We start from the raw sequence: 25,708 nt of genomic DNA on the forward strand, positions 1-25,708 counted from the left end.
CTAAAAAAGCATTCTACGTTTCCTTTTATGTGGGATTATAACCAATCTTTTAAAAAGAACAACAAGTATCTTCAACACTTGTGATCTTTATATGGGGCTCGCGATCGACGGGTTTTTACTGACAACTGCTTCAAAACTATTTAACACAAGGATTCTTCTTAACTTGTTATCTAGTCGCTCTCTAAAAGTAACAAAACGATCAACTTCGCAACCCATGGGTCTATTTTAAAATTAAAAATGATTGCTAAATATCTTTTATTAACAAAATATTTGTTTTGCGAAATCAGTGAAACTAGTAGCGTAGTAAGTGGATTTGTATGATCCGTTTCAAAAGCTTGTAGAACTTGTAGGTTAAGAACCCCTGATTCGATAATTGATTTTGATATTTATTTTTATTGTGTATATTATTTACATAGCTATGGGCTTTTTATTCTTTTCAATAAAATTAATTGTTTTGTGCGTATTATAGGGCCAAATTTCGAAGTCCTACCACTTCACATATTGGGTAGTTCGTAAAGTGACCACGAACTCATCGGCCACTTCGCGAAGAGTCTGGACTTCATATTCGCTTATACAGTATACAAAGGCTTTTATATTTTTTGCTATGGTTAGCCATGGATTCATGAATCGCGAACATTTATATGTAATTTTGAATCATAAAAATACAAATACAAATTACAAATCTACAACACGCTAATCTAATATTATACTACATTTAGATTTTTAGAAATATGAATCAAACAGACCCATGATGTAGAGTCCTTTTCTTTTTTGCTCACATTAACACTGTGACTGCGAAAGTCAAGTTGGATCACTTTCGCTGAGAGTTTATGAAATAAACATCAGGGCGTTATAGACTTGATCGGATGGGAGGATTTAATGGTGAAAATTAGATTGATTTTCTTTCATTAGTATTCTGTTCACCTAGTAACTTACATTCGTGTAAGTTGGGTGTAGATGCTTAGAGATAGTGACATTTATGAGCTTTAGGGACATCTTCTCCTTCCTGCTGAATGAAATAACTTCCGATAGATTTTGAATGTTCTCATCACAGACAAAGTATTATGAATGGGCTTGGTCAGGTAGTGTATACGTCTTTTGGGTGGTTTTCCAGAATGGCTACTTCGCAACATTGGGGCTAGTTAAAAATCTCAACAATGATTGTGATACTTTTCCGCATAATCATCTCTCAAATAAATTTTGTAATGCACGAATACTAAATACGAGCTGTAAGTAAAAATACCAAAATGTGGTATCTATAGATGTATGTTTATAATGTATGCATAATGATAACACTTAATTAGATTGTTGTTTGTAACAATTAGCCCGTATTTGACTCGTTCATATCTTCTTTACACCTGAGCCAAAACTGACTATTAAAAAAATTCTTGATCGATTTGTGTGTAGTGTGTCAAAATGTTCTTCAAAACAAATTATTAGTTGATTAATTAATTTAGATCGATATCTGTACTTGGACCGTTTCAGTTAGGTACATGTATATGTACTTCAGGACTTGACTGAAAAAAGAATAATTAGAAACCATTTAAAAACGTTAAAGATGAGCCAAAAGTATAAGCAGCGGTTCTTAACCTTTTTTGACTCCCGGAGCCCTTCTGGTATATAATTTTTATGCGGAGCCCCGTAGGCCCATTTTTTTATTTATTCATCACTTACTGATTTATTTTTATTCAAAATATATATTTTTTAATTTACTGTTTTTTTATTTGTTCTTGAGCGGTCGCGGAGCCCCTGGGGAGTGCACACGGACCCCCAAGGGCTCCACGGAGCACTGGTTGAGAACCGTTACTCTAGAGCAAAGAGGATAATAAATCAATAAAAATGCATGTGCAAGATGTGTGAGAGAATATTATTTTTTCTCAATTCTTACAGAAGTATTAAATGATTCAAATCTCTTTTCTCAATTAAGTATAAAAAATGTTTTTGGTTTCGTGTAAAATTATTCAAGTTAGCAAATGCAGGAACTTTGCCTATTTTATCAAAAATTATCAAGAGTTTGGCATTCGAATTATAATACTTACTAGAGCATAATGATCTATATTACAAATTTTAAAAAAATACTGTAGATGAAAACATAAGTATGAACGTTTCATATTTCGCACGAGAGGCGTTTTAAAAGTGACGGCGTTTTAAAAGTATAAAAAATAACAAATGAGACAAAAAAAATGTATTGATGGTTTTAAATATATGTAGTCACTGAATTTTTTTCCACAATCCTAATATTTTCTTGCAATTTTCATAACTCTGAACTAACTTTTTTCACAGCCTCCTAGATGTGGAATCTTCCTCCATTTCAGTAACATTTCTAAATTTTACGCTTGTTTACAAGTGTTTCACTATAGACGCGATTTGAAAGTTATTCCAGAGCACATGAAATTCACAAAAAGCCCACATGTTCGGCTCTGAAACACAGTTTTAAATCATATTTATTTATGATAAAGTTGCTTTTTTTCAATCTTGTTTTTTTGTGTTAAGAAATCTGATTACTGAGTGGACTTCTTAATCAGTATAAATATTCACACAAAAGTGAATGAGGATGTATATAGTTGGGAATATCGCATTTGCATTCCCAATGAACCAGTTGCTGTCCGTATGTGACGAAATATATGCCGTTCTTTTATTTAATACAATACAAATACAAATTCAAGGGTCACAACAGGCAAAATGCTCAACGAGGTGACTAAGGAGAAATAATACAACGGACCCATAATAACATGGATGTAAAGCGTATCTAAAAATACAGCGAACCCAAAAAAATCAATGAAAATAAATATTATGGGATAAATTTCCCCTGCCTATATAAAAATCGTCCAAGTATGGTTTGCTTCTCTATTTAACCTTCTCTTATAGTCAAACGGCTTTAACTTTCAAAACGGTCTTATCAAAATAAGTTCTTAAAATACGGAAAAGTCAAAAGCAAAATCTTTTAAGCTTTCGTAATATACATGTATACGAATCCAACTCAACCTACCAGCATCACTTTATCAATCTGGTGATAATCCCTTGATCTACCGCATCGTATCTTGATGGTTATAATTGAATTACACCCATCGGATGCGTATTAACAAAATGTTTGGCTGTATCACAACATCGAACTAGGTCACCCATCAGGAAGAGGTATGTAAATAAACTTGTAATTAAACATTTAATTATTACTCAGATGGGGGAAAAGGCAACGCCTTAATCTTGCGCGAAGTGATGCATGGGCACTTAATGCTCCACCGTTCGGTAGCATCTTCAAGAATGAAAGATGCAACATTTCTTAGTTATTTTGCCCATCAGGAGATGGGGGGAAAAGTGTGACGTAGCAACTACATAATCTTCATTACCAAATTACAAAACAATCTAAACAAGTTCTTTTGATGTGAATTTGAAATTGCTTCATAAAACATAACTATCTTTCGATTTAAATTGTATTTTTTCAATGAAATATAGTAAATACCTTAATGGTCACACAGGGTGTCTCACAATCGACTGGCGGTTTTCAAAATGGGATGGCAAGAAAACGGTGACAGATATTAAAGTCATTCTTGCGGAATATAAATGTGCAAAGTTAGGAGTTTCATATACGGCATTCATGTTGCAAGGAGCTGTATAGTTAATGAAATAAAGAAAGATGAACTTTTTATACGGACAACCTGTGCTCAAAAACTCAATTAAAAAGTTACTACCCTGTCTCTCCTGATGCCAACAAAAAAATTCCACGCTTTGAAGTGCAATATTCGCAAAGACATTTAAATTCAAAAATAGGAGAAAAGTTAGGAAAAATCGTTGTTAGTTTTTTGCTACTTTTTTCCCCTAACTTTCTTCAAATTTTAAACTCAAATATCTCTGCGACGTATTATTAAACGATCAATATCTCACTTAGAAACGTGAATTTTTTTTATTGCTATCAGGATAAACGGAGCAACAACTTTCTAGTTGGGTTTTGGGACACACGGTGACTGCATAAAAAGTTAATTTTTTTATATTAATAACTATGCATCCTCTTACAACATGGATGACGTATCTGAAATTCCTGACTTCGCATATTTATATTCCGCAGGAATGACTTTAATATCTGTCACTGTTTTCTTGCTAACCCATTTTGAAAACTGTCAGTCGATTGTGGGACACTGTATATAATTACAATATACATTTTTAATTTAATTTTTTTTATTGTTTTTTTGCAAGCAATATCTTATGTTTTCCTTTATTCGTAATCTAGAATTTGTTAGCATGTCGAAAATTATGTTTCCTACACCAACACGTATCTATGCGAATGAATTGGTTTTCATGATGAATGTGAAAATTCACTTCAGAATCATTAATTTACTTCTGTAAGATATGTTCAAGAATGCAAAAAATGAGGAAATCTTTTCAACACATTATCGGCAGTTCTCAGAAAACAGAAGGGAAGCTTTCAACAGGTGATAAAAGCTCTGCAATCCTGGATAGATATTCGGCGGGGTTGTGGTGGTGGTCTGTGCCCACCCACTCACTCTTTTAGATGGTTTCAACTACCACCTTCGCTTTGTCTGGACCGACTTGAAATTTGGTACCGTGAGCCGTGTAATCTCACTATACCGAAGGTGACGACTTTGACGCTTTACTACTTAGCACGCCCATTAACCCTTCCGGTAAACACTTGTTGGTTTTTACCGACTCTAAATACATATATTCTCTTGAGGTAAAAATGTTGGCGTTTGCTACCTTGCTCTTCTGAATATCGAGTGATGATAGCTCATTTCAGAAATTTGTTTGCTTTTGAGGCACCGTAAATAGGCGTAACTGAAAAGCTCTTCAGCGAACCAAACCATTGGAAAAATGAGCTTTTTCGGCGTTATTACTTCTATCCATTTTTTTTAGTTGAAAAAAATATATAACATAACCCACTCCTATATATATATATATATATATATGCCCTTCCTCTTTATGCCGTAAATAAACACACATTTAAAAATAGTTATATATATATTAATAAACTGAAATTTCGTGTTTTGAAGAGTTCCGTCTCAACATTATTTATAGTATTTACTGCAAAACAGATTGATAAAATATCAATGATAGGTGCAACACGTGAAACTTGAAAGTATCAGCTATGTTTTTCTCGTGAAATTCTATTTGTAAAAAAAATAAATTTTGTAATTTGTGCATAGTAATAACCTCTTCCGTAATGGCATCAAATGTAAGAGACACATAGATAAGCACTTAAAAAATCCCCCTAGCTAAATAAAATGCTCACGGGGCCCTCAAAATTAGTTCTAGATGTTGTAAACATTTTTTAGTAAGTTATTCATTCTCATCTGTCGACAGAAACTAGTTTTACACTGAAGAGCCAAAAAAAACTGGTCCACCTGCCTAATATCGTGTAGGGCCCCCGCGAGCCCGCAGAAGTGCCGCAACACGACGTGGCATGGACTCGACTGATGTCTGAAGTAGTGCTGGAGGTAATTGACACCATGAATCCTGCAGGGCTGTCCATAAATCCGTAGGAGTAAGAGGGGATGGAGATCTCTTCTGAACAGCACGTTGCAAGGCATCCCAGATATGTTCAATAATGTTCATGTCTGGGGATTTAAGTGGCCAGCGGAAGTGTCTAAAGTCAGAAGAGTGTTCCTGGAGCCACTTTGTAGCAATTCTGGACGTGTGGGGTGTCGCATTGTCCTGCTGAAATTGTCCAAGTCCGTCGGAATGCACAATGAACATGAATGGGTGCAGGTGATCAGACAGGATGCTTACGTACCTGTCAGAGTCGTATCTGGACGTATCAGGGGTCCCATCTCACGCCAACTACACACGCCCCATACCATCACAGAACCTCCACCAGCTTGAACAGTCCCCTGTTGACATGTAGGGTCCATGGATTCATGAGGTTGTCTCCATACCCGTACACGTCCAACCGAGACTCGTCAGACCAGGCAACGTGTTTTCAGTCCTCAACAGTCCAATGTCGGTGTTGTCGGGCCCAGGCGAGGCGTAAAGCTTTGTGTCGTGCAGTCATCAAGGGTACACGAGTGGGCCTTCGGCTCCGAAAGCCCATATCGATGATGTTTCGTTGAATGGTTCGCACGCTGACACTTGTTGATGGCCCAGCATTGAAATCTGCAGCAATTTGCGGAAGGGTTGCACGTCTGTCACGTTTAATGATTCTCGTCAGTCGTCGTTGGTTCCGTTCTTTCATGATCTTTTTCCGGCCGCAGCAATGTCGTAGATTTAATTTTTTAGCGGATTCCCGATATTCACGGTACACTCGTGAAAACCAAATTTCATCGCTACCTCGGAGATGCTATGTCCCATCTCTCGTGCGCCGACTATAACACCACGTTCAAACTCACTTAAATCTCGATAACCTGCCATTTTAGCAGCAGTAACCGATCTAACAACTATGCCAGACACTTGTTGTGTTATATAGGCGCTGCCGACCGCAGCGCCGTACTCTGATTGGTTCCATATCTCTTTATTTGCATACGCATGCCTGTACCAGTTTTTTTGGCTCTTCAGTTTATATAGTTCCACAGAGTCAAAAATAATCGAAGAAATGTAAAATTCAGAGATTCTTTCAGGACTGAGGAGACAGCGCCGTCATAACGCATAGGCCCACCCGGGCATGGTGCGGGGGGAGGGCTCAGGTACAGAGGAGGCCTTGTGCTAATGAGATCTTGTTAAAATTTTTGATTTTAAGCATGTAAATTGGTAAGAAATCATTTATGGTCAGGTAGGGGCCTCAGAAAAACAAATTTGCTCGGGGGCACATGAAGGGCCCTTAAGACGACCCTGTGAGGCGGATAATATGAATATAGACACAAAATATGTCCTTTATTCAGATATTTTCTAATTTAGAAAAATTTTAATACAATACTGTGTTATCAAACTGCAAAATACCAATTCTGCTGCATGTGCGCGCGCCTTTTTTGTACTTGGAAAAACGCTTACGAGAGCCACGAAAAGCTGTTTGGTTTTTTACACAGTACCTAGTGTCTAGTGTAGAATAATTCAATTTCATCAGTGCCGTTAAACTTATCTTCGGTCGTTGTGCCTGAAAGAAAATTGACCACCCAAAACGGAAGTCAGAAAATTGAGGTCTTAACTATATCGTCGTTGACTCGAAAGAGCCTTTTGGTCGACTTGCAAACGAACATCTTTTGTTTTCTGTCAGTGGTCATTCTAGTGATTCACTTACTTAATAAGAGTCCTTATGACTGACGAGATTAGACTCGGTCTTCTGGCTCCAAAGCTCATGAACAACCACTGATCCATTAGAAATTTTTCATGCCGTAGGGGGTGCATTACTGATGTCTGGCGCCGGTAGAAATCAAAGGGTATTATGCTGTGAGGGAGGCACTACGTACATCTTAACCTGTGTTTAGGGGAAAGCGAGAGGGTGTTACGTCTGACGTGTGGTCCAGTAGATGGACATACGATGACCACTTTGCGGTTAGAAGGACGGTACAAGGTTCATAGGTGGTCATCAGTCGAAATAAGGAAGATGTCCAGACAACTTATCTAGCACTTCCAATGTTCGTTCGAATCGACGGTCAGTAATGAACTCAAACCCCGTTTCGGTTCCTATATTGTATTTCACTTGGATGTTCTCTCAAACTGATTCTCAGAACGAGAGAAAAATGAATATATAGTGCCACGCTGATTTAGTCTTCAAAAATGAAGGAAAACTTCAAAAATGTATTCAAATAATGGTTACAAGAGGGTATGTTATAATTTTTATTACGGCATTCCCCATGTATTTTTTTTCCCATCATTATACGAAATTCTAACGTTGCCTCATATCCTCTTCACATCTAAGCTGAAACTGACAATAAAAACATTTTTTTAAACTAATTTTGTTTTTACTAAATACGAGCTGTAAGTAAAAATACCAAAATGTGGGATCTATAGATGTATGTTTATAACGAGTACCATAATGATATCAATTAATTACATTGTTGTTTATAACAATTAATCCCTATTTTACACGTTCATACAAATTACAAAAACTTCAAGCACCTGAGCCAAAACTGACTATTAAAAAATTTTTTTTGATTGATTTGTGTTTATTGTATGCCAAAATACCCTTTAAAAAAATAATAATAGGGGTGGGAAATCTTTACTAGGACTATTTCAGTTAGGGACGCATATGCATACCTTAGGGCTTAAATTTAAAAACGAATTATTAAAAACCATTTAAAACCGTTAAAAATGAGGTACACCTATGTGTGCCTCCAGAGCGAAGAGGATAAAGCGAAATTATATTATAGAAGTGCGTGCATATATTGATAAAACCTGCCGGATGGTTTAATGAGACAAACTATATACAGGGTGCAAGGTATTTTCTGGACATTATGCCGAGGTGATCTCTGAATTTTCCTTTCCAGAAAATATGTTTCCTCGATGTATTGGGCTGAGATAAAAAGCCGTTTATTTCTCTATCTACAGGGTGTCCTATAAGTCCTAATAAGGGTTTCATCTCATCAACCGTTCGTCGTAGATGTATGGTTTTAATTTAAAATATGCTCAAAATGTGTTCAAGAATTACTCTTTATCAGCTTCGGAATTAAAATACAGTGTGTCGTGAAATAAAAAATCTAAATGTTTACATTTTTGTGACCGTATATTTTCATATGGTCTAAATATAAGTTTTTATGCGGTCCCCCTGTTCTCTAACATTCAATTAGAAAGATGTTGCCCTGTTCTCCTAAGGACAAAAAAAAAAGTTTCTTAGCATGTTTCTAAGAGCAATATTCTCTAAAAGATATTTGAATTCAAAAATCTCGAAGAAAAGTTGTGAAAGAACGGCATAAACCAGCGGACAATGCGTTTTTCCCTCATTCATGCTGTTTTTTTTTTTTCAACTTTTCTCTAATTTTTGAATTCAAGTCTCTCAGTGAATACTACTCTTAGAAACATGGAACTTTTTCGTTGACCTCAGGAGCGACAGGTCAACAATTTTCTAGCTGGAGGTTAGAGAACAAGGGGACCGTATAAAAATTTAGATTTTTTTTTTTTATGATACACTCGAAACTGGTATGGAGTGATTCTTGAATGATGATGAATTATCATTTTGAGCATTTTTTTTTAAATTAGAACCACACCTCTATGACGAACGGTTGATGCGATAAAGGCCGAATTAGGGCTTACTTGACACCCTGTATATACTATGAATAATTTTATTTAGTTTTCTTTGATGAATTTCGAATATTTTTTAATTTTTTTAAACATAATGAGTATATATGACGTATCTTTTTAAAACTGCCAATACAAAAACTCTTCACGCTGCGGTTAAAAAATTATTTTCGAGGAAAAAAAAATCTGAAGCGCTTTTGTTACCGTCACACCAATGCGGCTAACGTCATGTTCTTATAAGGCGTTGTGACAAAAACGTATATACTGAATAAATTTACGACTGATTACATATTACCAGCACTGAAGAAAAAAACAAGTTCGGTACTAAAATATATTCCGTTATTGGCTAAATTTGTTCCTAGATTGCTCTTTAAAAATAGCCGCAATTTTTATAGATTGTCTCGTAGTTTTTTTTTCACGTAAGTGATTACAGGCCTGAACTAATCTAAGTTTTATTCTATCACGTAATTATATCGGAAACGAACAAACCGTACAAATGCACCGTTAGATTGTCGATATAATCTCGCTCTCAGGCACTTTTCTTTGAAACGGTTATTTCCTGCGTTCGAAAGACGAAATTATTTATCATTTGAAAGAGTTAGCCATCAACAACAAGCATCTGTCAAACAAGGCTGGGCAGCGGATGAAGCACGGAGATGTAAAACTCTACTGTGCAGGAGCACCTATAATAAAAAATCTAATAAGTCAACCCCCTCACGTACGCGACATAAGAAATGTGCATGGCGCGTGCCAAGAACTAGTCTAAGAACCTTAGAAATGACGTTAAAGTAATTTTTTTCCGTCTTGATATTTAAGTGTACCGAAACCGCAATATGTCCGCAGGTGTTGTGGTTTGGAGACGACGATGATTTTTTTTCTTGTTTTATCCATATTTTAGAGGAAATGGATTTCTAAGTTCAAGGTTAGCTGTAGACAAAATGAAATTCCAGTTAATGCACAATTTTTATTCACGTATTTCGATTTTTTTTAAAAATTAAACTTACTTGATTTTTTGTACATAAGCTAGTATCGTCATTTACCACATCATGCAAATATTTCGCAAGGTATGCAAATTTGTACATAATAATTGTGTACACTTAAGAAAGTCGGACCATATTAAGGAACCATATTAGCTAATTATTAACTCTCACGCATTACGCTTGTTCTGTTTATCTTGTGTGATTTTGATCCACGATATGGTCTGACTTACCACAGATCTCTTTGTCACTAAATGTGATTGTACTTAAATTTGCCTCTGATATCTTTCAGCTTTACCCATAAACTTGGACTGTGATATGCTCCGCTTCCCGCAGATACTCAATGATTTTAATGGTGTTATTATTTTATTTCTATCTGTGTTTGTATAACTTCTGCGAATTTTCACAATTTCTTTGGATCAATCTAGAAGTAATTTTTTTCAGATTTCCAATTGAAACTTTTCTTTTAATATAACAAATCGTAAATATAATATAAAGACACAAACATATACATAGATACAGCATATAAACGCAAACAAGCATACACTGTGTGACCTCAAGGAACTTGAAGGTCTTTCCAGCCGGCCTATAGGGTTAGAATTTCGAATATGTTTCAAACAACAGCTTATATCAAGACCAGACACTTCATATCTTATATTTGGTCATATATTTACGATTTCAGTATACTGTGTATAGTAAAATTATTCATTGTGAAGGTCATATAGTTAAATAATTAAATTACCTATTGTAAATATATATTTATAATCATTACACATATAATTTAGAAACACACATATCTGTATGTATTCTACATAATATATATTCACGTATATATATATATACATTCATTAAACACTGTACGATATTTCTTTTTTTTTTGTTCTTTTATATATCTAATTACAATGCATTTGTCATAATCCTTTCGTAATCAATATTTTTAACAAAGACAAAAACTAAATGAGATTTGTGTTCTTTACCCTTCTCTTCCCATTTTATATAACATATGGCAATCAATCCATATTGTTAACGAATACTATCGTATAATTCCTTATTAATTTCATATAAGTATGATTGCACTGGTTATTTTTCTTATGGAACAACTGTGAACGTGGTTCGACGGTTCTCTTCTGTCAAACTTTACCACCGCATTACCTTGTATAGGCCTCGGCTAAGCAATATTGAATAAATAAATAGTTTTAGAGAAGTGGAATAAATTGAATTATTAAATAAATTGAATTTTACAAAACTCTCTGCAGCATTTCGTAATATTACGGAGCTTATGTTGTTAAGCTGTAAATTTGATCTTATCTGACTTGATTTCAATAAGCATTATTATATAATAAACTTTTTAATCTGTTGGTCATAATATTTTTAATGAAATACCACCCCATGAAATTTGATTTCTTGAAAGAGCTTCAATATTCGAAACACCAAAATCAGTGATTAAACAAATCAAGAGTTGATTTTTTAATGAGACGCCCGCTTCTCTCTATTGCACCGGTTTTGCATTCCTTTTTTTTCTCCTGGCGATCCAAAAAACGTGTATCAAAATATAATTCAAATAGGAAACTAAATAGTACGGGAAAAAAAACGGATTCTGGGAGCAAACCGCCAAAAGCAAGTGCAGTATGTTGACTTCTGTAGTGGAACGAAACGAGAGTCATAGGCAGAGCGTGTGCATCGCGAGGATCATCTTGTTGTCAGAGCGTGCTTGTACAGCCACCGCACGTGCAGTGCGAACAACGCTCCACTGGACTCATCTTCCATCTGTTTTTCGTGAAGCCCTTATCCATATAACAGGGCAATGAAAAAATGTATAGACACACTTCATGGATTATGTGGTCACGTGCTGAAAATGATACCACATACATTTGTATAGTGTTCACTTGAACTAGCGATTGATTTGTATAGAAAAAAGTTTTAAAAATGTCGATCTCTTTCTCTCTAGCACATTTCCAACTGGTGTTCCGCGAAACCCTGGGGTTCCATGGAATCAAACGTCACGGAACCCTTAAAAATCCGGGAATCCAAAAAGATTATAAACAAAAAAATAAAATGTTACTGATGTGTAAAGTTTTTCTTTATATTGAATTTTGATAAATTATACTGTCATTTGAAGAAATTTGATCACTGAATGACTAAACAACTGAAAAACGGTAATTCTAGTAATTTCTTCCGCCAGATCTCGTCGGTCATTCCATTTAAAAATTCTTGTACAGCATCTGTTAATACATTAATTAAACTCATTTATTTTCACCTAAAAATTTCTTAGCTCGGGTTGTATAAATCCAGAGTTTTAAAGAGTTCACTCTTCAATCTAAGCAGAGCTGGCAAAACTTGGCACACAAACTATTGTTTGCACGTTTAGATACACCTTCAATTGAAAAATCATTGAATTATAAATGCTAGTAAATATACCATATCAAAGTCAAACTTAGTAGTTATTCTTACTTTTACACTAAGAATAAGTTACAGGAGTTTCTTAAGCATCATATATACAAGCTAGCACTGCGGAATTAAAGGACAGTTTCGTCCTACACTTTAGTATTTTGATTACCAGATATATATTCTAATGTTATGCACAATAAGGGTATTGTTTTAAGCATCAGTGATTATTTAAATAGTTTAATAACAGAAATCAGCATTACTATATATATATACATACATAATGTAAAAATTTTTTTAAATAGTTACTATCTATTATAAAAAGAGTACAGCAGATATTATAATATCTATACACATATATAAGAAATTCAAGAAATTCTGGAAAGTCGAGAATCATCTCGAATTGAAGAATATCGAATCATTCCGTAGTTTTTCCTTCAGCTTTTATGCAATGCTCTATTCAAATTGTATATTTTATAAGAGAAAATACATATATATTGTCCAAAATAATTCTGTAGAAAATTATTTTACAATCATATTAAATATTTATTCTTTGGATAACTAGTGACTTTAAAAATTACATACAATTAACGTGTGTATTTCCAATGGGAATTTTTATATTGAAAAGCAATATTTGAGATTTTTGACAATTTTGACGGCGGTTTTTGACTTGACTGTTTAAATCGTCAAAAACTGCCATGCGTCAAAAACCAGCCAACCGTGCCTCGGAGTGAGGTATCTCGAACAAAAAAACTTACGTCTACTTTACGAGACGCCCTGTATATTAGTAAAATATTAAAAACTTGTTTGAGTTCCGCGGAGCAGCCTCATAACCATTCAAAGTTCTATGAGAGCTATTACGTAGGAAACCTCTATTCTAGCACACCACATTCTTTATAAAATAAGGTGCTAAGTGAAGATTTCTAAGATGTACAATTCAATTTCTTTTGAATGTTTTGCTAAAGTCTAATAACATCAGTATAGTTCTTTTAGCTCGTATTAATGCTTGTTAGAAAAAAATTCAAAATTTATGGTTTTTAAATATGATGACGAGGACATGATCATATATACATAGCCGATAATGCACATTAAAAACTATTTTCCAAAGATATAAAAATTCATGTAACTGCACAAGCATAAAAATATTAGTTGAATTACTTTCAAGTTCTCTGAAAAGAATGTATTGAAAATGATGAATAATCTTCGACACTAAAACCAGGGCTGAATTTAGGTTTGATGGGGCTCTTGGCTATTGATGGTAATGGGGCTCGTTATAAGTCTACTCCAGCTTTCCTTTGTCGACGACAAATTGTCACTGTTCTTTATATTGAATATATGATATATGGTAATTTATGGACCTATAATACGTATCTAAAGCCATTCGCACGTAACAAAATATGTATTTTACCAAAATAATTGTCGAACTGAAATACAATTAAGAAGTATATTAATAGTGAAATAATTATTAAGCTCTAATATTTAAAATATTTTTTATTCATAACACAATAATGCAAATTCATTGGTATTTGATAAAAACAGAAGTTTCTATAGAAACACAATTATAAGTATATCAATTTAATGTGCGTAAATTTGTTCTTTGATCAGTTTCTCCAAAAATAACAGTTTGGGATTGTTGAGGCCTTCTATAGACCTCGTGGCCCTATATAGCTGCAGCCTGTCTAGCCCATAGGGAAATTCGGCACTGACTAAGACTAAAAAAGATCCAATCTCATCAGGTGTGACTGCAGTAAAGCTTCGATTATCCGATGTAATTAAGATTAAGTCTATTTCCGGACAACCGGACATAAATTAATTTGAACATTCAGTACCATCTTCACTAATTATGAAAGAAAATATAATTTCATTATGCTACAATTGTTCAATAAAACTAAATGCTGTGAAAGCGCTAAAAAAGGATTACTAAACTATTTAAATCGATCACTTTCGTGACTATGAAAAGGATTATGATTTCAAACCCATGTGATAAATGATTTTATGGATGTTCCATGAAGTAGGGTAATTCAAAAGAGAGAGAGAGAGAGAGAGCCATTCTATTTCGCATTTTTTTATACATATTTTTTTTAAATTTTCCCATACAGATTGATAAGAAATGCAATAATGTAAAGCGGAAATATTATAAAAGTCAAACTTTTACTCTACTGCTAAAAAAAAGAATATGCACTCCAAGTAAAAACTCCTCACAATAACTGTTTTAACGATAATAATTTAATCTTGAAAATTTTCTGCGTGTTTATGAGGTTTCCACAACATAGATCTGAGTAAAAAATTGCAATTTCTACTATTGAATTGGCTGTGGTATATATATATGTATAGTGGAATACGCCTTCCGTCTAATAGATGACTTTCTAATCATTGAAACGCTTCTAAAGCATTGAAACTATTTAATTCCTTTCTAAGACTTATGCAAACAATATTTTATTTTTAATATATGCGGCTATGGTTATTTAAGTAATTAACATAGTAACATAATTAACATAGTAACATAATTAACATAGTAACATAATTAACATAGTAACATAATTAACATAGTAATTAACATTACTATCTAAATGCTGACGATCAAAGTTAGTTCTTTTGAACACAGCTTCATCTTGTAAGTCTTAGCACCAATGAAATTTTAAAAAAATCATGTCAAATAAAGGATTTAAAAGAATATTCATTGCTCAAATGACTTATTTTTACATGTAAATAATTCGTAGCTGTAAAATCACGTGTAATAAAATGTATTAGATCTGGTATTAAGAAATACCTAGACTGTATTCAAATTTGCATCAATTATATACTCCAGAACCGTTTTACACTTTACACTTCTTACGTTCGGAACCGAATTAAATTTTCTTCATCATTTTCAAAAAGAATGAATTTCAAAAACCATAAAAATTGTGGTAATGAAACACAAGCAATGCATATTTTAAAGTGTAACGCATTGATTAGACACATTTTCAAGGTATATCTATTACTTTTCATCATAAAAGAGCGTTAACCTACATTACGAAGGTTTTTACATTACGAAGGTTTTTAACAACTGGCTGTTGCGAAGATATATTTTGGAGAGAAAATTCAACTGCCCCTGCGGGGAATCGAACCCACGTCCTTTCACTTGACAGATTCGGTGCCTCTGTAGTCTAGTGGTCTAGGGCGTTCACCCGGAAAGTTAAGGACGTGGGTTCGATTCCCCGCAGGGGCAGTTGAATTTTTTCTCTCTTTCCAAAATATATCTTCACAACAGCCAGTTGTTAAAAACCTTCGTGTATGGTAGCGGAGAGTGACGTCATCCTTGTAACCCATATTACGCGTAGTTAGTGTGTTAGGTTATATGCGCTTTAAATACAAATACCAACGATTCAATAAATATGTCCAGCCGTTGATTTTTATACTGTTCGCCTTAATTGATCAAATCTACTAAAATCTGGCATGATGATTGATTAGTTAATAAATTGTTTCACATATTCGACTAACGCATCCAGTTTCGTTGTTCAAGATGAGAAAATTAATAAAACAGTCGAATGCAAATTGTTGTTGGAAGCACTTTGAAATCTTTCAACTAAAATTATGAGAATAAAATTTTTAAAAATAATTTTTTAAGACACTTACGTGGTTTCATATACAGTAATAACCGGAGTTACGCTATAGGTGGGACCGACGATAACCGCGTGAGTTGGGGTACAATTTTGCATACAAATAAATGTAAATATCAGTAAATTGGAACCGAAATTTAGGAAAAAAATACCAGTCTTTTTCCTGCTTACCATGGCTGTACTCTACTACTGCACTTTCCAATGACTTCATAAAATTTAACTTGCATTGTGACTGTAATCCAGTGCGGTCGTCTTCTCTCATTCCCTAAAATCTCTCTCACTCTCTCTCTCTCTCTCTCTACTTTTCAAATAAATTAAAGTCACTTGTTAAACACTTTGAATGTTCATCGAAAGAAATGAATGAGCTACTTGTGTATGGACGGCAGAAATCAACTTTAATCCGTGGATTGAAATTAATTTAGAGTTGAATTGTCATTAATGAGCAAAATTAATAGACAAACTTTTTTTTTAAGCCTGGCAATAGTGTTGGATTTCTGGTATGAATTGTGACCTTTCCTCAGTAAAATTTCAGCTACCAACAATCCTTGGGATTCCATTTCTAAATCACAGCAAATTTTTATCTTCGTATACGTGCCTATTGGAAATCAGTGTAACTTCATTACATATACAGTATTTCGGACATGCACATATATAGTCTTGGACATGCCCAGTTATATTTTGCACACACATCTTTTGCTTAAATACGATAAAAAATATACCATTTCTTGCGTTGAAGAAGTTAGGTATCGAAAACTATTTTTATCATGTCTCAGCAGTATACAAGCTGTATTTTTAATGTAGTTAATACAAAAAAAAATCACAACATTTTGGATTTCTATAAATTCCTTTATAGCCGTACTATGTATAGAACAAAATAAGTTTAATTTCAATAAAATTTATCCCTTAATGCTCATGTCTGAGTTTAACCAGGCTCTCATTCAAGTTTTCTACGGCTGCTAGTTTTTCTACTCTAAAGTTTTGTATTCATACAAAAATTTGTCAATACTCGTACTCCTGGACGAAGATTTTTGCGTGTCTTAAGCTTTCAACTCGGTCTTCTTAGAAACATAAGTGAAAACGGGGAAAATTGAATAATAAAAATTATTTGTAGCCATTTTGCTGGGGAGGGGGGGGGGGTTATTAGCACTGAGGATAAATCCGTAGTGTGACACGAAAAGAATTTAACTATAAGTACAAATTATGAAAGTTTCCTTATAAGAGAGACAGAGAGAAAATAATAATAATTATAAATTCCCTTAGATTTTTCATATATACCTTATATAATTTTTATTTTCAATCTCTAAGTTGAAAAAATCCATACCTAAGTACTAGATATTCAACTTGGAGAGATTAATTAGCTTGAACCATTATCATACCAATCGATGCGTTTAAACTCACCAAGTTCAGCCACATTATAGCCTAATAAATCTTCATTTTATTATATTGTAGCACATTATAAAAATTGCTCACCTTCGATGCACAAGAACTCCAAATCCTTCAGTGTCTTATCTCTAGATTCATATCGATATGTTTTAAATTTTTAGAATAAGTGTGACACATACCTTTGAAGCAATTGAAAACACACAGCCAGAGACATTTACATAAATGTTTTAATTATAAGTTTATTCATTAATTTATGACGAGGTGTGGTGACAGAATGGGGAACATCAAAAAAACACATACCTTTTACTACAACATAACCACAATTTTCAAGACAGGTTGGGATGCTGTGATGTTGATAAAACTGATCATGAATTATGAAAACAGAAGTATTTTTTTCTAATGAAGTAACGTTTTATAATGTTTCCATGAACCAAAATAATTCAATGAAGAACAAATAGGTTTACCCATTAACGACGACTTTGATTTTTTTAAAAACAAAAATAATGAGTGGAACCACTTCCACCATTTATTGGCAAAGAAAAACTTAAAATTTAGAATGGCAAATTTTCTTACCAACCGTCGTTAATGGGTTAATACACATCTTGATAGTGAGTCACAAACGTACTCATTTCATTCCCTCACATAAAATGTGAGTTTATATATCATTTTTATTCTAAATCAGGTATTTCTCGGAGAATATGATCAATCCTTATTTTTGGGAAAAAAATACTCATTCTGTTTTATTTATTTTTAAATGACATATATATCACAGGTTTATGCTTCACATAAATTTGTAGACAACTTTAACCGTAGTATAGTGCAAAAATCACAAAAAATACACACGACTTTTTGAAATGAAGGACAGTAAATATTTAAATGCATACTTGAAAAAAGGTTTTTTTGGCATACATGACAATGTTCATATTAATATCGCAAAATGTTTTTTTTTTCTTAAAAGTCATGTAAAAGCATTGAGCATTCTTTGAATATGAATATATATGGCACATCTACCTGTGTTACCGAACACGACACAATAATATTTTGATGATCATACTTCATGCGATAACTGTAAATAGCTTGTAGGAATCCATCGGATAGAAATTTAAGATATGCGGATATTATTTTTTAGTTTTGACAATTGTTAAACGCAACTATACGCTGGAAGATCAAATTTCATTTTTTTTGAGGGGATAGTGAGAGGAAAATTTACATATATGTGTTCTGAAAGATTATGGGTCATTTTTTTACATATACAGCACACTTAAATGCAGTTCAGCGCCATCGTTTCAATGAAACCACAGTCCTAGTGAGTGTAAGTGGATCAAATAACGAAAGTTCATTTCATAAATTAGGTAGAAATGTATGGCAAAATGGATTTATGTTCACCGAGTTCATCTGTCCACGCTTATATTTCGCTTAGTCTCTCAATAGAAGTTCACTTAGCGCAGTGATATAACTCTGAGCCATTTGTAAAGTTTCATATTTGCTGAGCTTCCGATCATTGCCTATGGATGGGACGACACCGCGCAGCTTATCAAATGCAACGTTTAAGCTATGCATTCTACGTCTTTCACGGGCATTCGCAGCCAGGCGTCTCTTCTTCACAACCGCGGGTGACGTTGGCCTATCGGATACTTTTCGCTTTCCTAGTTTAGGAGAAGCCTCAGAATAGAATTCTTCGTCCTCATCCTCTGTGCAATCCGAACGCAAAGACTTTTCCACATCGTCTCTGATCCCGTACCTATCGTATTCTTCACACCCAGAATAAGCAGTTTTGATGCTATTGTTTATCACTTTATACCCGTTTCTCACAGTAGGTGCCGATGACACTACTGTAAATGTGTTTCGAGTGTCGTTGTCGATTTGAATATGACTTGGGTTTCGCAGTTCAGTGATTATCTTTGGTGAAATATTCGTTAGAGAATCTTCACACACATGTTTTCCAGAAAGTTCTAATGGTAAATTCCCGCTATTGTATGAAGCTCTGCACATATTGATCACCTCTTGGTTTTCCGAAAAAGGTTGATCCACCTTATGTGTGTGGGTGCTGTTGTGTGTGTAACGCTTGGTAAATACATTTCCTCTCTCGCCGATGGCTTGTAGGACTTCGGGTGCACTCAAGTCACATAAATGCGTCATGTTAGAAGATATTTCAGCTCCCGGGCTAGGTATAGGGGTAATACTGCTATGACTTATCGGGCTTGAGGACGGACTGTAGTTGCTAATAGAGTACGTTGAATATGTTGTTCCGTATGAATCATCAAATGTTGATGAACATGTTTTAATTGGCAACGCGAGAGATGGAAGAAGGCTTTCAACATTAAAAGCGGAGCTAGATGATTTTACAACGTCCATTACTACCTAGAAATAGAAAAAACAATCGATTTAATACATTCTGATTGTAATGATAATATGCTAATAAATTTATTGTATATGCTACCGTAAAAACTCGTAGATTGGTAACTCTTACGACGTATGTTTTTTACCAGTAAAATCCAAGATTTACCGAAGCAAACTGGTAAAATTCCAAAAAATGCTTGTAAAGGTTCACATTAATGGCTTTACCAGACTGTCTAGCAACAGCAATCGACAAAAGACCGTTTTGCTTTCAATTGGTGATTGAACGAGCACTCATAATTTTATAAATCTGGAAAAATTCACTGATTATCATTAACTTGTTCCTTAAATACTCCTATCAAATACTAATCATTTCATAATCAAATAATGTCATACGTTTATTGTACTTCATATTTCATTAAAATTTCTGCGAATGATACATCCCATGCGTTCTAAAAAACATTAATTATTAATTTTAACACTCGTTATAAAGTCTTCATATATTTCGTACGTTTACCAGTTTTCATAGGTAAAACTTGGAATTTACCAATCTAAGAAGTCATTGGATCCCAATGTATTCGATTAAGTGGCGTTTGAGTAAGTGATCATCGAACATTTTTACAATAGAGATGCCACGCGTAAATGTATTTTAAACCAGAATGTATATCATTTCAAAATCAGATTCACAATAGTTGTTCCCAACATTTATGTGCCTCAGAGTGCACATGTATAATTTTTCGTGAGGTCCGCTATCATAAATATCCAAATTTGTTGTCAAATACTGCTGCTTCATTAACTATCACATAGAAACTTTTTAGCCATTCCCTAACGCTAAGCAAGAGTGTGGTGGGTACCATGGTTCCCATAGAAATCATCAGTTGGAGATCTCTATCGCCTTGTCATGAGCTGAATGATTTGAATAAGATGCTAATTAATTGAGCTATCGTAATTTTACTGGTTACATTGATTTCTTTCTTTTCCGTAGTCCATGTTCATTAAACTTTTCATTTCTTACACAAGCTCTAGAAATTTATTTTTCAATTCAAGTACCATTAATACTTATCAAACTAACACATACTGTATATTCTAGACCTATTACCTTATCGGTTTATACAGGGTGTCCTGTAAGTGCTAATGCTGCCTTTATCTCATCAACCGTCTGTCGTAGAGGTATGATTCCAACTTAAAAAAAATGCCCAAAAGACATTCAAAAATTACCCTTTACCCCCTTTACCAGTTTTAAGAGTGAGAATATAGTGTGTCACAAAATAAAAATAAAAATTTTATACGGTCCGCTTGTCTTCTATATTCTAATTAGAAAAATTGTTTTCCTGTCTTTTGTGAGCCCTACAAAAAAATTTCATGTTTTTAACTGTGTGTAATATTCACAGAGATATTTTAATTCAAAATTTGGAGAAAAGTTGGGAAATAGCAGCAAAAACTAACGAATAACGCTTTTTTCCCTCATTATATGCTGTCCTTTTCCAACTTTTCTCCGATTTTTGAATTCGAATATCTCTGTGAATGTTGCAGTTAAATACATATAGATCTCTTTTGTTGGACACAGAAAAGATATGGCAACAACTTTCTAATTGAAAGTTAGAGGACCAGGAGGACGTTGCATAATTTAGATTTTCTATTTTGTGACACACTGTATTTTCACTTTCAAAACTGGTACACAGTAATTTTTGAACACATTCTGAGCATTTTTTTAATTGAAACCATACGTCTACGACAAAAGCTTGATGAGATAGAAGCCACGTTAGCACTTACAGGACATCCTGTGTAATGAACTTCCGGAACAAAAATAAATAAATATGGTAAGAAACTATTGCGCTCTAAGATTTTTTTTCTAGATATTTTTAATTATAAAACTATACAATTAAATCACACCTATATGCGTACTGTATACGCAACAGCATTTTCATTATATAAACATCTGGTCACGCGTGAGAAACAATTATTGAAAGATTTACTGCAAAATGAGGACATCCAGTATTCGTGTGATTTCAGGTATACATTCTACAATTTCATGCGTAAAAATAAAATTTCTCTTAATTCATAGGTGCAAGAAGATAGTAGCTCTAGTTTTACTATGAATAAAAATAATATCTGGAAAGAAGTTTTTGAACAAACTTAAAAATGAAATTATAACTGCACTTTTTAGTTTTATAAAATTTTTTTGTAGCAAACCCTTTAGTACTTGAAATTTGCAAGTAAATCTTAATTCAAACTAACAACACAATGAAATTTGAGTTGCACAGAGAGAATTTAAGAAAACCAAGAAAAATTTATATTTAAAAAAAAAAAAAAAAAAACAGCCATACATACGGTCATCCCCATGTTGAAAAAAAAAAAACAATTATTAATCAATACAGTAATTTCTAATACAATTTGTAGAGAAAACGCAGGGTAAGTTCAACATCGCGCGGGCTATTTAACCATCAATTTATATGTTGCGGTAAATGTAATAAATTGGTGGTTATGTATAGTCACCGATAATTATGGCTAATCATTGATCATTTTAGTAAGTTTGACAAGTTTTGTTCATATATTGAGAATTAATATTATTTACCGGTGATTTTATGCATAATCCCCAGCTCGTATTGATACATAAAGATATGATAATTCATCAAAGAAATTATTTAAATTTATCAGAGTTACGCTTAAAAACAGGGATGATGAATTCGATGGATAATGTTGGTTTTGTTTGCACATGTTGATGCATGTGAAAAAGCCATTATCACAAGACTGAAAATAATTTTTTTTTAATTTCCCCCTTTTAATACTTATTTTCATCAAATTTGATTGTTATAGCAAAATATGACGTACATATCGCATACATGCTAAACTAATCAACTGATCAAATGAAGAGAAATTTAATAAGTAATAGTTTTTTGAATTTTTTAATTAATAATAATTAGTTTAAAAATGTTTGATATTTATCAAACTTACCAACTTCAATCGGGAACTATGCATAATCGCCAATAAAAGTGATAAATGTAGTGAAATTTATCAAACTCACCGCGACGATTGGTGTAGTATAAAAAAGCATGATAACAGGTCGATTATGTATATTTAACATTATTTATCACATTTTACCGTAACGTAAACATAATATAGTTAACAAGAGTATCGTAACTGGCTGCAGTCTTGATTATAGCATTTTTATTAAGTAAAATCAAGATAATTTTTCGAAAAAAAAGACAACATTTTTGGACGAAGACACCGGTTATAACCAGACTTTTATAGTACATATATATGGTCAAATACACACGAGTATCATATAGATGTTTAAAAATTTTATTCAAATATAGAGAATTGATAATTATAGAAAATAGTTTAAAATTTCATTACTAGAAATGATGCACGTATAAATGACTGAATTTTTTTTTCAGGAGATTAAATATTTTACTGGAGTAATTATTAGAAATTGGTGAAAGTTTACACTAAACAGATGTCGAAAACAAAAATACACAAAAATACAAGAACCCCTTTTGAGTTATATTCTGTTGATATTTTTCTACATTTTATGAGCCGTAAAAAAGCAATTTTATACTTATCGTATAAACACATTATTTAATTATTAACCCTTTCAATACTGACGGTGTTTACAGTACACTAATTTTTTAACCTCCTCCCGGAACATCTCTTACGTTACGTTGTTGGTGTTCGTATTTTGAAATATAAAGACTATATAATTACGTTACGATTACCAGGTGACCGCAAAGTATGGGACAACTAGTTTTGATGAATATGTTAATTAATAAAATTCAGTAAGCCTATATGTTTCATCCCCGTAAAAGTGTTTACTGCATCACACTTTTGCGTAATGCAGTAAAACACTGCACCCCCCAAAATATTCCCTAACAAATGTATCAAACAAATTAAGACTTTCTTTAAATGGTAAAATAAAATTCGTATTATGTATTTATTCAAAATATTTTAATTGGTATTTTTAATTTTTATTGTAAGCGTACACAGTGCTGACGAAACTTTCAAGTTCCAGGTTAGTCAATTCGTTGTGTACTAAATAGTTTTTTTTCCTTTTTGGTTTTTATTCTTTAATTAGAACAAAAATTACCTGTACCACAAAAAATTTACATGATAATTATATCATTTTTTCTATGGCGTGGTAGTGAAAGCGTTAACAATTTATACGATATTTAGTTAACAATTACTATTAATAATAATTTAAAAGCAATTGATATACGAAAAATAGATAGATTTAAAAAAAATCACTTACTTCCTCTGATTATATTTTCTTCTGATTGACTGTTCCACGTCGAGATTTAAATCTTTCTATCGCAGCATTTCTGTCACTATGTCGTTTTTGAATTCATTAAAACGAAAGTCCACTTTTTTAATTTTCCTGGCGGCAAAAATAAAACAAAACAACAAAAAAGTATTTCACAAAAAATAATAATATCAAAAGGGTTTAAAAGCGCAATCCTATAAGCGTGTGGGAAATATCGGAAAACAATCGTAGGAGCAAGAGCACGTGGCAAATCAGCGACCACGTGAATGCGGTGATGGAGCCGCAAGTCGGTGCTCGTGAATGAGAGACAGAGACCCTTGTGATCCACACAATCTGATGGCTTCGGTTTTAACTTTTGCTGCTGCCTGTCACGTGCATACAGATAGATAGCATGCTTGTATACCTGTTGCCTATCCCCCTCTTTGAGAGCAAAAAAAAAAAGGTAGTATGCCTTCCCTGAATGTTTCACAGTAGGGCGTATCACGGACGGAGGGGAGATGCATCAACAAAGTATATCCAACAGTTGCGGTGGATGGTGGGCTGGTCATGGTTTCGTAGGCACCGCTACACATTTCAACCAATGACGGTGAACGTGTCCTCGGGCTATAATATAGAAGGGACGCGAACTAAACGGGACTCTTTTGTTTTTTTGGTTTTTTTTTTCAACTTTTTTCTCATCACTTTCCTTTGAGCTACTCGTTCATCTATGATATGCTGAATTATAAGTTGATGATGTACATTCGATTCTTTCTTGTTATTTTTTTCGCGTGCACAAACAAAAACACCATGCGTTGTAAAATACAGTTAAACTCTGTTATAACGACAGCTCGGCTATAACGTTAGTAATTTGCGTTCTGGACTGATTTCCATAGAGCAGTGTTTCTCAAAGTGTGAGTCGTGGGCTCTAGGGCCGTCGCCAGCTTTTGTCAAGGGCGTCGCGGCGAACTGGAGATATTGATTTGTGCTCCTATTTCAACTTTGAAGTGGTTCTTTCTCAGAGAAAATGTCTACTAAACCATATGTGCTCAACCCATGACCCGCGGGCCAAATGTGAACCCTCGGAGTCATTTGTGGCTCGTGACCTCAAAATTAATTTTTTTTTAAATGAATTAAGTAGCACATTTACAGATCACTCGACTCAAGTAACTAGCCGCACAGTTCCAGAGCACACTTAAACGGCCTGTGCACATTTTCAGATCCCTTAAGTGACCCGTAGCACATTTACAGAGCACTTGAGTGATCCACGACGCATTCCTACAGTAATTAAGCAGTCCCGACGATTTCCAGATCACTTAAATGTTCCACGACACATTTACAGATAAGTGCCCCATGATACAACAACAACAAACTGACCATGACCCCTGCTCTGTCCACAATGATACATGGCCCATGATACAGTTCCACATCACTCAAGTGACCCACGACATAATTACAAATTACTTAAGTGACGTGTGACACAGTTCCAGAGCATTTAAGCGGTCCAGTGTGCAGTTTCACATCACAAGTTATCCGTGGCAAAGTTCTAGATAACTCAAGTGACCCACGACACGTTTTCCTAATCGCTTAAGTGGCCGACGGGTCATTTTCCTGGTCACTCAAGTAGCCCATGGTACATTTCCACATCACTTAAGTGAACCGCGACACATTTCCAG

At 33.9% G+C, this 25,708-nt stretch overlaps 1 protein-coding gene across 1 annotated transcript; it reads right to left on the reverse strand.

The window, feature by feature from the left end:
- Window positions 1–17,717: 17,717 nt before the first annotated feature.
- Window positions 17,718–24,384, reverse strand: LOC149080606 (uncharacterized). The gene is made up of 2 exons (XM_089238668.1): window positions 24,045–24,384; window positions 17,718–19,822 (listed from the first exon to the last, which is right to left on the reverse strand). The coding sequence occupies exon 2, from the start codon at window positions 19,814–19,816 to the stop codon at window positions 18,878–18,880; it is 939 nt and encodes a 312-aa protein (XP_089094794.1). The 5' UTR covers window positions 19,817–19,822; window positions 24,045–24,384; the 3' UTR covers window positions 17,718–18,877.
- Between the last annotated feature and the right edge of the window lie 1,324 nt (window positions 24,385–25,708).

This window comes from Pholcus phalangioides, unplaced genomic scaffold, assembly GCF_987345545.1.
Source record: "Pholcus phalangioides strain wild (caught in Gottingen) unplaced genomic scaffold, Ppha-v1.0 ptg000011l_1, whole genome shotgun sequence".
Lineage (NCBI taxonomy): Eukaryota > Metazoa > Arthropoda > Arachnida > Araneae > Pholcidae > Pholcus > Pholcus phalangioides.